Source organism: Wolffia australiana, chromosome 5 (assembly GCF_029677425.1).
Source record: "Wolffia australiana isolate 7733 chromosome 5, ASM2967742v1".
Lineage (NCBI taxonomy): Eukaryota > Viridiplantae > Streptophyta > Magnoliopsida > Alismatales > Araceae > Wolffia > Wolffia australiana.
The window spans coordinates 5403419-5420427 of NC_135839.1; the positions used below are offsets into that span (position 1 = coordinate 5403419).

Consider the following 17009-nt stretch of genomic DNA (forward strand, 5'->3'; position numbering starts at 1 on the left):
CTACGTACGTAGTCACTGGCACGGATCGATCTCTACATTTCCTATGGAGAACTTTAGTTATCGGCTCAGGAACCTCAAGCTCCACCTCAAATGGTGGAACCGTCATGTCTTTGGAGACGTCCACTCACCCGTTGAGGAACTTAAAAAGAAACTGGTCGATGTCGACCGACACCTACAGGAGTGCTGGATAGATGACATGGGAGACTATCAGCTCCGTCTCAAAGAGCAGCTGGAGGATGCCACGCGACGTCAGGAGATTTTTTATCTACAGAAATCACGTATCCAATGGCTGCGAGAGGGCGATAGGAACATGCGTTTCTTTCACACTTCGATCCGCCACAGAGCATGATCGAACTATACGACCCTACTCGAGACGCATGACCAGGACCTTGATCAGCTAGCAGGCGTAGGGGTAGAGTATTATCACTCCCTCTTCTCCTCGCAGCCCATTGTTATGAGCGAGGCCATTCTCTCCTCCATCCCCTCCTTGGTGACAGACCAAGAGAATGCACTTTTGCTAGCCCCCCGACGCGACCGGAGATCAAAGAGATAGTCTTTTTCGTGGGCCGTAACAAAGCCCCAGGACCGGATGGATTCACGGCCGAATTCTATATAGCATGCTGGGATGTTGTCGGCACTGACTTGGTACTAGCTATCAAGGAGGCGTTCCAACGAAAAGTCTTTGCAAGGAGTTGGAAATCCATTTTTTTGGCGCTCATTCCAAAAGTGGATACTCCAACTTCCTTCCGTGACTTTCGTCCGATCAGTCTTTGTAATGTGTGCTATAAAGTCGCATCAAAGATCATTACAAACCGACTTGGATGCTTCCTTGATAGACTTATATCGCCAGAACAATGTGGCTTTGTCAAGGGTCGACAGATCCATGACAGCATCACACTAGTACACGAGCTAGCCCAATCGATAGACACACGTATTCCGGGCTCCAATGTCATCATCAAGCTTGATATGGAGAAGGCCTTTGATCGAGTTGAGTGGAAATTCCTCCTCGAAGTGTTACGGCGCTTCGGATTCATGGATGCATTCATCTTACTTGTTGATGCTTGCATTAGGGAGAATAACTTCTCCCTCTTGATGGATTGAAATTCTACTAGCTTTTTCACGGCTACGCGGGGACTCCGGCAGGGTGACCCCGTTTCACCTACCCTCTTTATATTGATGGAGGAGGCCTTTAGCCGATCGCTCACACGGGCGATCAATCAAGGCCTCATCCAACCGTACTTCACGAAGAGGGGCTGCCCGATTCTTTCGCACTCCTTATTTGCTGATGATGCCATCTTATTTCTTAATAGATCTAAAAGGTCCATTAAGGAATTTATGAGTGTCCTTATAGTGTACGAGCAAGCATCCGGCCAGCTCGTCAATGCTTCAAAGAGCATCTTCATTGTGGGCCCCTCCACCACTATGAGGCGCTTGGAGATCATCCGGCATTTCACACAATACTCACGAGGACATCTTCCGTTTGACTACCTCGGATGCCCTATCTTTCTCGGCCCTACTCGACATCATTACTTTGATGCCGTGCTAGGCAAACTGAAAAAGAAATTGGAGGGATGGAAACTTCGTTTCCTATCCTCAAGAGGGCGCATCCATCTCATCCGGCATGTCCTAATGAGTATCCCACTACATACCTTGGCGGTACATTCCCTGTCTCTTACGGTTGTACGCTCTATGGAACGCCTATGCGCGCGCTTCTTATGGTCTGGCCACCTTGAGGGAGAGAGGCGTCATCATTGAGTTTCTTGGGAGAAAGTGTGTCGACCGACGGATGAGGGGGGTCTAGGGATCAGACGCCTCTTGGACGTATATGACATGCTTCAAAAGAAACTTGTTTGGCGCATGCCAACCACTCACTCCCCATTGGGGACTTTTATTCTAGCCAAATATGGCGAATGGGCCCGGCGTGAGTCTGATATTAAAGGCTCCAAGAGGTGGCGGACGTGGCAGCGTCACTGGCTCGAGATGATTCATGTGACCCGTTGGCAAATCGGGCGAGGAGACATTAGCGCGTGATATGATATTTGGCACGGCGACGCACCACTTGCTTCCCATCCTCAATTTGTACCACACCACGTGCGCCTCACTGTAGCCCAGTTGCTTAGAAGCAACACACCCCACCTCTGGGAGCAGCACGGTCTCCCCTTGGACACCTTCCTCGAGGTCCAGACAATGCCCCTCGACTCTCATTCTGATGATGCTATCTGGACTCTCACACCCCATGGCACCTACACATGTCGCTCCTCTTGGGAGCATCACCGCGAGAAATTCCCCCCACAAGCCTGGGGTCCGCGTATCTGGCATCCAGCGATTCACACGCGAGTCTCCTTTTTCTTTTGGAGACTCATACACCGAGACCTCCCGACGGATGATCGCGTGACTCGCATGGGCTATTCCCTTAGTTCACAGTGCCATTGCTGTCCCACCCACCCTCACGCGGAGACGGTTGACCACCTCTTCTTCCACAGTGAGACAGTAGTGGCATGCTGGCGTCTCATTACCGATCGCCTTCGACCTCTTACCCTGTCTGAGTGTTTTGGCAAGTTTATCATCTCGCCAACTCGTTCTGTAAGGAGCCCCATCCTCCCCATCACCATAGGTTACCTGCCATGGGAGATTTGGAAAGGGCGAAATTCCTCATGAGACGAGTTCAGTTGTGGCTTCGGCGGATTCATCCTCTTCTGCCCCCCCGAGTCGGCCGATCAGAGTTTGCGTTTAGGCTCCTCCGCTCCATTGGGATCTTGGTGACCCCCGCTGTGACCCGCATCCAGTATCGAGTTATCCATTGGCGTCCACCGTCCATAGGCTACCTCAAACTAAATGTAGATGGTGCAGTGAAAGGGAACCCGGGGCCCGCCGGAGGCGGAGGCATCCTCCGAGATCACACAGGGAGTTTCCTTTTTGCCTTCTCTTCCTTTTATGGTGTACAAACTAATACGGTATCCGAGGCTATGGCGATACGTGACTGTCTCCTCCTCTGTGAGGAACGAAACCTTCATAATATCGTCGTGGAATCGGACTCACAGCTATTAGTTGATATGTTTCGTACAGGCACATGCTCTCAGTGGCGACTACATCGAGCGTGGAGAGACATCACGCGGTGCCGCTCGCGTATCGCGTGCTTTCGTCATCAGCTGAGAGAGGGCAACCAAACAGCTGATGCCCTCACCAACCATGCGGTACAAGCTTGCACCCCCACTTCACTTTTCTATTCTTGGTAGGAGCTTCCACCCATGGCCCGAGGATGCCATCGGCTCGATCATCTTGGCCTGCCCTCCCTCCGCACACGCCGCCTCTACGTGAGGACAGGCCCGCGAGATTGGAGGATTGCCTAGAGTGCAGGCGTACGAGGCATGGACCCCGCCTGCCCCGACTAGAGCGTCACTGTGCACTACTTCCAGCACACATTACGACGGCAAAGACCCATCCCCACTAGAGCGCCGCCAAGCACTACAACGACCTCGTGCAGCCGCCCTAGAGAGACACCGACGTACACTCTTCGCCGAGCGTCCGTGAGGTACCACCTATGTATCTTTTCTTTTCCCTAACTATGGGAGTGGACGAGTGGGATCCGCGTGTAATTGGGATATATATACTCGATCCACGCCCACAAACATTGAAAAACACTACACTTTATAAATAAAATCTCCGTGGGTGGCATCTAGGGCACGGCTGGATCGGACTACGGGCACAACCCTCGGGTTGGCCGTACCCGGCACCGTGATTTTTGCTAAAAAAAAACAAATAAAATGAAATAAAAATAATGGCTTGGGTAAGTAGGTCTTTTCTACCAAAATGTATTATTTACTGTTGTTTCTAGCTCATTCTCTTCATCAGTAACATTTTGCGGAGTCGATATGAAAAATTGAAAAACTAACTCTGAATCGTTCTCTCTGTAAAGCAACAGAATGGAGAGACAGCTCCTGAGGGCGGCACCTAGAATAGGATCAACGGTCGGATGTTTTTCACGCTAGTAAGTGGTGGATATTTTATTTTATATATTTATAGATATAAGAAGACATCTAGGGTTTACCAGAGGTTCTCAAGTTTCACTTACACATTTATTTCTGCCGGAGGACTTTGCGGTATGTGACGGTTCGTGCCCACCTCGGGAGAACCTCGAGGGTTCTTGGCTAGACGCTTATTTTTCTTCACACCGGGAGCCTGCCTTGGACCTAAATCCACGACAAAAAGAATAATAAATCCTTTCTCGTATCTAAGAAGAAGATGGAGACCTCGCTGCAAATGCTTTGCTTGACGTGTCTGCGGCCCTTTAAATAGTTTCTCGAAGCTGTCGCTAACTTGAAGTTTGACGAGGAGCTTGACTACGCTTAATTGATTTCCCTCTTTGACGGGCTTGTGAGGGCGAACCTGGCTCTTTTCCTCGTCCTCAGGGACGGCGCTCAGAAAGTGGTTTCTCGAGTCCTTCGCAAGCGTGGCAGGGTCACGATAGAGGACGACGGTCAACCTCCTAAGAGACTGCGAGTCGGCGTTCCATCTTCTTAGTGGATGTTAGTCTAGGACGAGAGACAGCCAACGAAGCAGGGTTTGGAAAGCGTTTCCGCTTATCTTCTCCCTAAAAACTGTCATTCGTTTAGTTGTTATTTAAGACAATCTCAATTGATCCTTTGAATTATCCCCCGCTATAGTTCGAATAGAGAAAGCTGAAACTGAGAGAGAGAAACAGAGGGACCTTTGGTTGCAAGATCTTTAGTTTGCCAATTTCTTACATTCTCTACTCTTGGATTTGAGGTGATTCCTCCGGTTGATGAATCCGAGAAAACCTGTACTTTTTGTATTTGGGGGTGTGCAAACAGGTGTCACTATAAGAATCGGACCTTGCTTGGAGAGATTGGAAGAAGAGAAAGAAGAAAGAGGAAGAAGAAATGAGGGTGAGAGAAAGAGAGAGGATAGAGAACACCAGATAAAAAGAAGATCTATTATTTCCCACACTATAATTGTTAACATTGATTTGCATTTATATGAACTAAAGTAGTACTATATTTAGAAAGTTCGTTTAACTCGAAGCCGTTGTAACTGGTATAATGGCTATGGATCGAACTCCCTATCCTGTTCGATCTGTTTAAATCATAGCCGTTATAACTAGTATAACGGGTGTCCTGTTCTAATACTGTCTGTTCGATTCCTATCTATATTTTGTCCTATTTATATTTAATCCTAGTCTATCTTGAAGCTTATATGTTACATGTTTCATCTATTCTCTAACCAGTATAGGGTACGTGGTTTATTACTATTGGCTAATCTTTATTAATATTCCTATTGGTCCGCTGGCAAGTTTCTTACGTTAATCTTTTATTCTTTATCGCTTCTTAATGCATGCTCTTCACCCCCCTTCCAGCGTCTGGGCCGTTTGAGGACGTTAAGCTTGCGTGGTTGGTGAATAAATCACCCTTTTGCAGTGGTTTTGTCAAGGTGTCTTCTAGTTGTTCTTGTCCTCCGATAAACTTTACTCGAATGTTCTTGGAAGCCACCTGCGTACATACAAAATGAAATTATATTTCTACATGTTTAGTTTCTGCATGGATACCGCTTGGAGAAATATGTGGCCCCGATGTTATCACACCATTAAACTGGACTATGATCCCATCTCATCGGAGCGAGGAGGACGTCTATGGCCGAACGGAATAAATCCGTAGGGCTCGCACGTAACAAACGTACGCGTCCGTACCGATAAGACACTTAAAAAAAACATAGTTTCTCTTTTTTAACCTCACTCAACTACCTAGTCCGAGCGCGGTTGAGTCGGAACAAAAATATACTACAAGGAGTAAATGAACGAGCGACCGGAAGTACAGCGTACCTCGACATCGTGGCTCGTAATGCGGTGATTCGTCGACGGTCGGTGGTCAAAGCGGGTTCGATGAAAGGCGTCAGAGAGATCGCGGCAGCTCACCGTGCCGCGCGAGGTGCCGGAGCTTCACGTAAAGGTTGGTCGCAGAGGAGGATGGCGGTCAGTAGGATGTGCGGCTCCACGCGCGGGCTACCAAGCTTCACGGGCCAAAGTGATGAAGACGGGTCCTGGGGCAGACGAGTCAACCGGTCAGCGTGACTCATCCGACCTGGTCTGATTGAACAGTCAGACCGGTCGGTCGGGTTGCTCGACTGGGTCGGTCTATCGGTTCAAAGTTTGGCCGCAGATCAGGTCGGATTATTGGACAGTCTGATCGGTCTGGGGTGGTTTGGATTGTTGATAGATTAAATCATTTGGTCTGCCGGCGGGTCAGCTGGATTGTTCAGTCGTTCGATTGGCCATTCCCGCAAAGTGGTCGGGTCGCCCGATAAGTCGATATCGGGTCTGTTCGTCGACCGATCTGTTCACTTGGTCTGCTGACGTGTCGACTGGACCCTTTAGTCGGCCGGTCGGAAGTTTCCATCAAGTTGTCGAGCGGCCACGATAGGCGAGGCCTGCATGGCGACATTAAATTTGAAACGGTGGCTACCGCTCAGGGAAGACCAACGGGCCAGTCGGCATTTTCCTTCACAGCGTCAGAATGCGCTCGACCGCGGCACGAGGGCTTTGGCCGGCGAAGTCAGCGCCAGCAGCGTCGGTGCTTCTGATACCGGGGCCTGTCGTTAGCCTGTACTGCTGCGAATCCCTCTTCTCTTTCTCCTTGTCCCTCTTCCTTTTCTTCTCCCTCTTCTTCTCCTCTTCTTCCTGCTCTTTCTGTTCTTCTCAACCGAGGAAGCGGAGACCACAATCTGCTCAATGAAATGCCTCTTAGAAAATATGGTCTCTAAACAGCCTAGGGCTCCCTCTCTTCCGTTATAAAGGGGAAGAAGAGTTGGGCCCTTACAGGGGCCTTATGGAAGTCCATTAGGGGAGCCTTTGTAAATGGGCTCCCCTATTACAACAAAGAAAATGACATTAGATAATGGAAATAGAACAGGGGAAATGGGGGGAATAAAAGCACGATGAAAACTAGACGAACGAGAATGGAATAAAAGCAAAACATGAGAGAAAGATAGACGTAAAGCGGGAAAGAGATACGCAAGATCACCTGGTCTTCAACGTCGTGGGCCTGGGCGTTGATGAGGTCAATGACGGATGGCGTGCGCCATCACAGTTAGTCCACTCAGTGAAACAATAAACGAATCTCTCCCAGCTGTAGTTATTGAGAAATATCCAGAAATTATTTCAACAATTGATCAAACTCCCGAGTCAAATGTTGAATTGAAAACAAGAGAGTTTACAAAGTGAAATATAAACCGTATGAAGATATAGAATGGTATAAAGTTTGGTTGGTTCCAAAAGGTTACAACCAACGGGAAGGCTTTGATTTTAATGAAACATTTAGTCCGGTTGTTAAATATACTACAATTAGACTTATGTTTTCCAGCGCAGTGAGTCAGAATGTGCATATACATCAGTTAGATGTATCAAATGCTTTTCTACACGATGAACTGCACGAGATCAACTACATGGAACAACCCCCTGGATTCAATGATAATTCTTTTCCTGTTCATATCTGTCACTTAAACAGATCCATATATGGGCTCAAACAGTCCCCATGTGCTTGGTTTAGTAAACTTACCAACAAGTTAATAGCACTTGGTTTCATCGGTTCCAAAACCGTACCTCCTTATATTTTGAGTTTAGCCCTAGCCTCCTCTTTATTTTGATTTATGTTAATGCTATTTTAGTACTCAGTCCGCATTCTACAGATATCATAAATCTTGTCCGACAATTACATTCTGAATTCTCTATTAAAAACCTGGGTACTGCTCGATATTTCTTGGGAATTTAATTTCTGAAACATGAAAATAATTATTTCCTCACACAATCAAAAACATCTTCACTACCCTTTAACGAACTAATATGCAACACCGTAAGCCACTTACTACCCCTTGTGCACTCACTGAACCTGTCGACTTGGATGTTCCACTACAGGCTGGAGCTATCTATCGGCATACAATTGATGCGTTACAATATTTAAGTTTAACACGGCCTTATATTCAGTTTGATGTGAACAAAGCCTGTTAGAAAATGCACCCACCGAGAGAGGGTGACTGGCAGTTTCTCAAACATCTACTCAATTACTTAAAAGGTACTGTATATCACGGTTTATGCATCTACAATGATCCATGTTTTACTTAATACGCTTTTACTGATGCTGATTGGGCAGGCAGTAAAATAGATAGAAGGTCTACTAGTGCTCATCTTCTGTATATTGGAAAAAATAAATATTGTCTCATGGAGTTCTAAAAAACAACAAACTGTAGCGAGATAAAGTACAGGAGGCAAATACAAAACATTAGCCAATTGTGTAGCTGAAATCCTTTGGATACAATCTCTCCTTAAAGAAAATCAAATTCAACCAACGAACACGCCAATTCTGGGGTGTGACAACATTGGGGCCACATATCTAGCTGCAAACTCGGTATTTCATGCTCGAACTAAACATATAGAAATAGATTTCCATTCTGTTCGTGAACAGGTGGCCTCCAAGAACATATGTGTCAAGTATGTCAAAGGCGATGAACAGCTAGCAGATGGATTAACAAAGTCTGTACCACAACGGCTATTCCTGCAGCAACGATCCAAGCTCAACATCTTGGAGCGGCCGTTGCGCTTGAGGGGGGATGAAGACAAAGGCAGCTCGCCAGCAGACCGAGAAGGCACGTACACAAGAGTAGATAGTAATGATCAATCTATCTTCTACCCGCTACACATTAGAGGAATAGGAAACATATAAGTTTAAATATATAATATGATTCAATATAGCTTAGGCTTAAACATACAGAGGATAAACATAGATAGGATTCATCAAACGAGATAAAATAGATAGCCGTAACGGCTATCTATACAAGTTATAAGGAAACATAACGGCTACGATTTCAAGTCGATCGAACAATCTGAATCGTTTGATCTGTGGCCGCTATACAAGTTATAACGGCGACGATTTAAACAGATTGAACTGCCTATTCTGTTCGATCTGTTTAAACAGATCGAACTGACTATTCAGTTCGATCTGGTGATAACGGCAATGAGAGAGACGTACTATATTTAGTTAGAACCTATCCTATATAAACCCACCGATCGTTGTTCATTGATGCATGAGAATAAAGAGATATTAAGCTTGCTACTTGTTCCCCCTTCTTGTCACCACTCACTCTTCTCTCTTCCTTCTCAATCTCTCTACTCCAAAGCGAGGATTGGTCGCCTTTTTCACGAATGTCCGTCGGTGGCTCCTGCGACGGAGGTGATGAACAAGTTCTTCGCCCACTGCGCCATGATCCAATCCTGCAATCCCCTCACACAAGAGAATTTTAGACGTAGAAAGCGTAATGATCCGACAGACAAGATAGATCGATGGACAGATAGATAGATCGGTAGATAGATAGATAGATAGATAGAGAGAGACTGAGTGAGGGAAAGAGAGTGAGAGAGAGAGAGAGAGAGGGGGGAAAGAGAGGGAGAGGGGGGGGGGAGAGAGGGAGAGAGAGAGGGGGAAAGAGGGAGAGAGAGCGAGAGAGAGAAAGTGAGAGAGGGGGAAAGAGAGAGGGAGGTAGAGCGAAAGAGAAAGTGCGAGAGGGAGAGAGAGACGGAGAGAGAGAGAGAGAGAGAGAGAGAGAGAGAGAACGGGAGAGAGAAAGAGCTATAAAAACTGGGCTGGGTCAGAAGGAGAAGAGATAGCTGTAGTAAAGTAAAACGATGAAAGAAATATTGCAGAAGTTCGGCTGAATGGGAATGATAGAACCAAATAAAATAGAGTTGAATAAGAAGGAGAATTTTGAGGGTTCGCAATACCGATAAAGGGATTGATAAAATATGAGTGGAGTGAGAGAGCGAGCCATTAAAGAAATGGGTCAGGTGAGAAGAAGCGAGATTTCAAAGCCTCGTTGAGTATAGAGTTTCAATGATTATTGAGGAGGATATTAAGAAAGAAAAAGGCGGATGCAGTGAGAAGTAGATGGAGAAAAAAATTGTACGACGAGGCGGATATTCAGAGTTAAAAAGTTGGGTACAGTGAGAAATAAAACATTCAGTAGAGAGACAGAGAGTGAGATATATACATATATATATACATATATATATATATATATATGTATGTAAAAAGAGGGAGAGAGGAAGGAGGGAGGTAACCTTGTGAAGTACGGGGGGAGCTCGTGGACTTGAGAAGTGAAGCCCGCGCCGGCGTCCATGACCAAAGCCCAAAGATTGTCGCATGAAGCGACGCAGCTGACGAACAGGCCATCTCTGAGACCTCTGGACACCTGATGCGGTAGCTGCTCTCCGTCCACACTGTAGTGGTACCTGTTTGCGCGTGACCAAATAGAAAAAATACAATTTTATCGATTAATAAACTGGAGGAATCGCCTCAAAACCGAGAACGAGACAAACTAAAGATTTTGTAAAACACGGGCTTATGAAGGATGACCCTCTATTTCTCTCTCTCACTCTCGCTCTCAGTATTCTCTCGATTCGAACTATAGGGGGGGGGGGGGGGAACCTTTCAAAGAGCAATTGAGATTGTCTTAAAGAAGAAACTAGACTAAATGCGGTTTTTAGGAAGAAGATCGATGGAAAACTTTTCCAAACCTCTGCTTCATAGGCTTTCTCTTGTCGTAAACCGATATCCACTGAGTACAAGGAACGCCGACTCGCACTCTCTTAGGAGGTTGACCGTCGTCCTCTATCGTGAGTCTGCCACGCTTGCGACTGACTTGAGATACCATCTTCTGAGCCCCGTCGGTGAGCACCGGGCGAAGAGCTGGGTTCGTCCCCACAAGCCCGTCAAACATGGAAATCAATTTAGCGTAGCGGGGCTCCTCGTCAAACTTCAAGTTAACGACGGCTTCGAGAAACTCTTTGAACGGCAACGGACACGTCAAGCAAAGCATTTCCGGCGAGGTCTCCATCTTCTTCCGACAGACTAGAAAGGTTTTATCATTCTTTTCGCCGTCGATTGAGCTCCACGGTAGGCTCCCGGTCTGAAGGAAAATGAGCGTGTAGACAGGAGATTGCAAGTCATGTCTTCTGCTGGAGGTTCTCCCGAGGTGGGCATGAACGCTGGCGTACCGCGATGTCCCCCTACAAGAAAATAAATATAGGGAAAAAACATGAAAACCGCTGGCCTACCCCAGACTTCTTGTTTTATCTGGATATGTATATGTGTGAATAAAAAATCCAGAAAGAACTAAACTGAAAAAATCCGGGCGTTGATCGTATTCTACATGCTGCCCGCTGGAGCTGACTCTCCATCGCGTCGCTTCACAGAGAGAAGACGATTCACGGTTAATTTTCCATTTTTTTGTTAGTATCAACTCCACAACTGTTAGTAAATGGTTAAGACAAACGGTTGGAATCAATAGTAAATGATATGTTTTGTCAGACGAGACTTACTTACCCAAGCCAAGATCAATTAGAAACAACTTATTGGCCTGCGGTGGGCAAGGCCGGCCGAGCAGAAAGTTATCCGGCTTGGCGTCGGCGTGCACAAACCCTTTAGAATGCCTTTGGGCGAAGATCGCGATGGACTCCGCGGCAATGCAAGCGACCATCAGCGAGGACATTCGCCGGCCTGCAGAAACCCACGCCTCCCACATACAGGGCCCCAACACGTCCATCGCGGTGACGTAGTAATCTCGGGATGTTCCCAAATAGTACACGCTGGGCAGGCCGTAGCTCTCTCCGAGAGCGCGGTACGCTTGCCATTCGCTCGGAGCGCCCAGGTTACGCCTTCGACTGCGTTTGCGCTCAAACTTCAAAACGACCTCCGCTGGGCCGTCGCCTGAAACGGGGCGGCGAAGGAAGACCTGCCCGAACCCTCCCCCGCCCAATTTCCTCACAATATTGTACAGGGGGGATCCTCCCACTTGAACCTGGTCCGGCACGGAGCCGCTGAATTTCTCTTCCCTCGCTCACACGGGCTTGTTAGCGCTTAGATCTCCGCGGCCATCTCCCACGGCCATGGCGCTTTTGCTTCTTTCTTTGTTCTTTTTTTTGTTTTCCTTTCTTCTTTCTTTGCTCTTTCGTTCCTTTCTTTTGTCTTTCGTTTTCCTTCTTTTTTTCCTTCTCTATAAATCTTTGAGTGGGATCAAGAAACGGTATTCTTTTTGGCGTTCCTCGTTAGATCAAGAAACTGCAGACCAATGTGATATCGTCTGCCGCGAGAAAGCTCATCTCTTCGTTTCTTGGTTGGTGGCGGTCTTCTTCCTCGTGGAAGGTTCTTACGACGTTGCATGCGGTGGCAGCCCTGGAGAGCGTCCTCGTCTACGCACTGTTCTTGCCTTCCGCACTTCTTGCACTCTTTCGCTCATGCAACCTTAGATGGAATTGCTCCGTAGATGGACCCTTGTCCCTCCTAAATTACTCTCCCACGGTTTTTCATCTGACTATAACCATATCTCTGTTCCTGTGAATGTTCCGCAGTTCCTAGATAGATGATATTCTAATCAGAAAAAAAATTGGGTTTTGAATTCGAGGTTTTAATGTTATTTAAGCCATCTAGCTTATGTAACAATATTTATTGGATTGCCTTTATGATTATATGGCAAGTAAGGATTTAACCCATTGGGGGCATGAATTTGATATTTTTTTCAGAAACCACATATAGTTAATAAAATCAAACAAAAAAAGAGTAAAAAATAGTTCACTGAAGATCATCAACTAATGCATGAAATTCTCAAGTCTCCAAGATTATTTTGGTATCATTTTATACATATTATATTTATTTTGACATGAATAATTATTTTATGTATACAACGCCCATTTTACAAGGAAAATACCTTTCAATATAAGTTTTACAAATTTACAGGCCCACTAATTCTCATTGAAAATGAGAAGGGTCCTGACAAACCATATCATGCCTTAGCTCATAGTGTACCAAGTACTGAGCTGGAGCATACAAGATTCCGTTTGTGGCAGAGCCAACTCTAAATATAGTACACCTCTAACGACCACTAACGGTCATTGGCCCTTATTTAGGGAGGATAATGTTCCACCTACGGAGCAGTTGGATCAAAGGTTGCATGGTCGAAAGAGCGCAAGAACTGCAGAAGCCAAGAACAGTGCAAAGACGCGGACGCGCTCCAGAGCTGTCGCCGCATGCTACCTCGTATGAACCTTCGACGAAGAAGAAGATCGCCACCACTCAAGGGGGCGAAAAGAATAGCTTTCTCCAGGCAGACGATATCACTTCGTCTGCAGTTTCTGGATCCAAGAAGGGACGCAAAAAAAAATTACCGTTTCTTGATCCCACACAAAGACGTATAGAGAGAAGAAAGAAGGAAGGAAAACGAAACACAGAAGAAAGAAGGGACTGCGAGTCGGCGTTCCATCAAGGCAGCGGATGTCAGTGTACGACAAGAAAAAGCCAATGAAGCAGAGGTTTGGAAAAACTTTTCCGTTTATCTTCTTTCGAAAAACCGTCGTTTGTTTAGTTTTTATTTACGAGAATCTCGATAGCTCGTTTGAAATGCCGGCCCCCCCCCTCCTCCTTTATAGTTCGAATAGAAATAGCTATGCGCGAGAGAGAGAAATAGAGGTTCCTCCGGTTGCAAAATCTTTAGTTTGTCGTCTTTTTTTCATACCCTGTTCTTCGATTTGAGACGATTCATGTAGTTGATTAACGAATAAAGCTTGTATTTTTTCTATTTGGGCGCCTGCAAACAGGTATCACAAATGTGTGGATGAAGACCAGCTACCACAGTATGTGTTTAGAGGCCTCAAGGATGGCCTGCTCATAAGCTGCGCCGCATAATACGACAATCTTTGGGCTTTAGCCATGATGGATGCCGGTTTCACTTCACAAGTCTAGGAGCTCTCCCCCTACTTCCTTCACAAGGTAACCTCCTCCGTCTCTCACTCTCGGTTTATCTCTCTCTGGTTATGGTTCTATTGAATATTTAATTTCTCAGTCTACTGAACTTTATATATGCCTATATCCTCCTCGTCGTACAAATTTTATTCTTTATCTAATTCTCACTACATCCTCCTCTTTCATTCTCAATATCCTCCTCAATTTATGATAGAACCTTAGGGTGTTTCCTTGTCACCCGACATGCCTTTTTAATCGCGCTGCTTTTTACCTGACGCATTTCTTTAATCTATCGCTTTCTCACTAATCTCAGATTTTTTAATCCCTTTATGAGTAATGCGAACCTTCAAATCTCTCCTTCTCATTCAACTCGATTTGATATGGCTCTTTCCGTCTCATTCAACACAACTTGTGCAATATCTCTATTATCCTTTCACTTGAATAGAACTATAACTTATTTTTGTGAACCAGCCCAGTTTTTATAGCTCTCTTTATCTCTCCCGATATATATATATATCTACCTCTCTATCTGTCTATGTGTCTATCTATCTATCTATCTATCTCTCTTTCTCTGTCTTTCTCTCTCTCTCCCTCTCTCTCTCTCTCTCTCTAACCCTCTCTCCCTCCTTCTCTCTCTCTCTCTAACCCTCTCTCCCTCCTTCTCTCTCTCTCTCCCAATGTGTCGTCTTCCTCTCTGCGAGGGGATTGCGGGAATGGATCATGGCGCAGTTGGTGAACAACTTGTTCATCGCCTCTGTCGCGGGAGCCACCAACGGGAGCTCGCTCGTGGTGATGTCAAATGGCACTTCTTACAGGCAGTAGTGGTACAAGATGGACGACTCCTTCCCATACAGGTGGATTATCAAGAACCGGTAGGCTGGTCTCTTCGTCACCTCCATGACCCCCTCCGGCACTCGCTGGGCTGTCACCTCCATTACGACGACCCAGCAACTGTCGGAGGTGGCCGTGGAGGTGACGTGGAGGCCGGGCCGCCAGTTCTTGATAATCCATTTGTATGGGAAGGAGTCGTCCACATTGTACGACTGCTGCCTGTAAGAGGTGTCCTTTGACATCACCGCAAGCTAGCTCCCATTGGTGGCTCCCGATACAGAGGTCATGAACAAGCTGTTCGCCCACTGCGCCATGATCCATTGCTGCCATTCCCTGGCACAGAGGAAGATGACACATTGAGAGAGAGAGTTAGGTCGTTTGAATTGCCGCAGAGTTCAGCGCCATCTTTGCCGATATGCTTTCGAAAGGGTTTGTGCACGGTGACGTCAAGCCAGGTAACTTTCTGTTCCGCCACTGTTGCACCGCAGGCCAATAAATTGTTTTTGGTCCATCATGGCTTGGGTAAGTAGGTCTTTTCTACCAAAATGTATTATTTACTGTTGTTTCTAGCTCATTCTCTTCATCAGTAACATTTTGCGGAGTCGATATGAAAAATTGAAAAACTAACTCTGAATCGTTCTCTCTGTAAAGCAACAGAATGGAGAGACAGCTCCTGAGGGCGGCACCTAGAATAGGATCAACGGTCGGATGTTTTTCACGCTAGTAAGTGGTGGATATTTTATTTTATATATTTATAGATATAAGAAGACATCTAGGGTTTACCAGAGGTTCTCAAGTTTCACTTACACATTTATTTCTGCCGGAGGACTTTGCGGTATGTGACGGTTCGTGCCCACCTCGGGAGAACCTCGAGGGTTCTTGGCTAGACGCTTATTTTTCTTCACACCGGGAGCCTGCCTTGGACCTAAATCCACGACAAAAAGAATAATAAATCCTTTCTCGTATCTAAGAAGAAGATGGAGACCTCGCTGCAAATGCTTTGCTTGACGTGTCTGTGGCCCTTTAAATAGTTTCTCGAAGCTGTCGCTAACTTGAAGTTTGACGAGGAGCTTGACTACGCTTAATTGATTTCCCTCTTTGACGGGCTTGTGAGGGCGAACCTGGCTCTTTTCCTCGTCCTCAGGGACGGCGCTCAGAAAGTGGTTTCTCGAGTCCTTCGCAAGCGTGGCAGGGTCACGATAGAGGACGACGGTCAACCTCCTAAGAGACTGCGAGTCGGCGTTCCATCTTCTTAGTGGATGTTAGTCTAGGACGAGAGACAGCCAACGAAGCAGGGTTTGGAAAGCGTTTCCGCTTATCTTCTCCCTAAAAACTGTCATTCGTTTAGTTGTTATTTAAGACAATCTCAATTGATCCTTTGAATTATCCCCCGCTATAGTTCGAATAGAGAAAGCTGAAACCGCGAGAGAGAAATTGAGGGACCTTTGGTTGCAAGATCTTTAGTTTGCCATTTTCTTACATTCTCTACTCTTGGATTTGAGGTGATTCCTCCGGTTGATCAATCCGAGAAAATGATGGCGAGGACTACGTCAGAAAACCTGTACTTTTTGTATTTGGGGGTGTGCAAACAGGTGTCACTGTAAGAATCGGACCTTGCTTGGAGAGATTGGAAGAAGAGAAAGAAGAAAGAGGAAGAAGAAATGAGGGTGAGAGAAAGAGAGAGGATAGAGAACACCAGATAAAAAGAAGATCTATTATTTCCCACACTATAATTGTTAACATTGATTTGCATTTATATGAATTAAAGTAGTACTATATTTAGAAAGTTCGTTTTACTCAAAGCCGTTATAACTGTATAATGGCTATGGATCGAACTCCCTATCCTGTTCGATCTGTTTAAATCATAGCCATTATAACTAGTATAACGGGTGTCCTGTTCTGATACTGTCTGTTGGATTCCGATCTATCTTTAATCCTATTTATATTTAATCCTAGTCTATCTTGAAGCTTATATGTTTCATGTTTCATCTATTCTCTAACCAGTATAGGGTACGTGGTTTATTACTATTGGCTAATCTTTATTAATATTCCTATTGGTCCGCTGGCAAGTTTCCTCCGTTAATCATTTATTCTTTATCGCTTCTTAATGCATGCTCTTCACCCCCCTTCCAGCGCCAGGGCCGTTTGAGGACGTTAAGCTTGCGTGGTTGGTGAAGAAATCACCCTTTTGCAGTGGTTTTCTCAAGGTGTCTTCTAGTTGTTCTTGTCCTCTGATAAACTTTACTCGAATGTTCTTGGAAGCCACCTGCGCACATACATGTTTAGTTTCTTCATGGATACCGCTTGAAGAAATATGTGGCCCCGATGTTATCACACCATAAAACTGGACTATGATCCCATCTCATCGGAGCGACGAGGACG

The 17009-nt window shown here is 45.9% G+C and overlaps 1 protein-coding gene across 1 annotated transcript; it reads right to left on the reverse strand.

Moving 5' to 3' along the window:
- Positions 1-8221: 8221 nt before the first annotated feature.
- On the reverse strand, positions 8222-14869 carry LOC144703373 (casein kinase 1-like protein HD16). Its single transcript, XM_078575554.1, has 8 exons — positions 14610-14869; positions 13092-13189; positions 11385-11888; positions 11183-11246; positions 10577-11071; positions 10121-10291; positions 9148-9277; positions 8222-8699 (listed from the first exon to the last, which is right to left on the reverse strand). The coding sequence occupies exons 1-8, from the start codon at positions 14867-14869 to the stop codon at positions 8556-8558; spliced, it is 1866 nt and encodes a 621-aa protein (XP_078431680.1). The 3' UTR covers positions 8222-8555.
- Between the last annotated feature and the right edge of the window lie 2140 nt (positions 14870-17009).

Coding starts and splice junctions, on each gene's coding strand:
- LOC144703373 (XM_078575554.1), bottom strand. CDS start 14,869: ATGTCAAAGGACACCTCTTACAGGCAGCAGTCGTACAATGTGGACGAC. Junction 11,889..13,091: donor TCGTCGAAGGTTCATACGAG/GTAGCATGCGGC, acceptor GAGCGAGGGAAG/AGAAATTCAGCGGCTCCGTG. Junction 11,072..11,182: donor GATCAACGCCCGGATTTTTT/CAGTTTAGTTCT, acceptor TTTATTTTCTTG/TAGGGGGACATCGCGGTACG.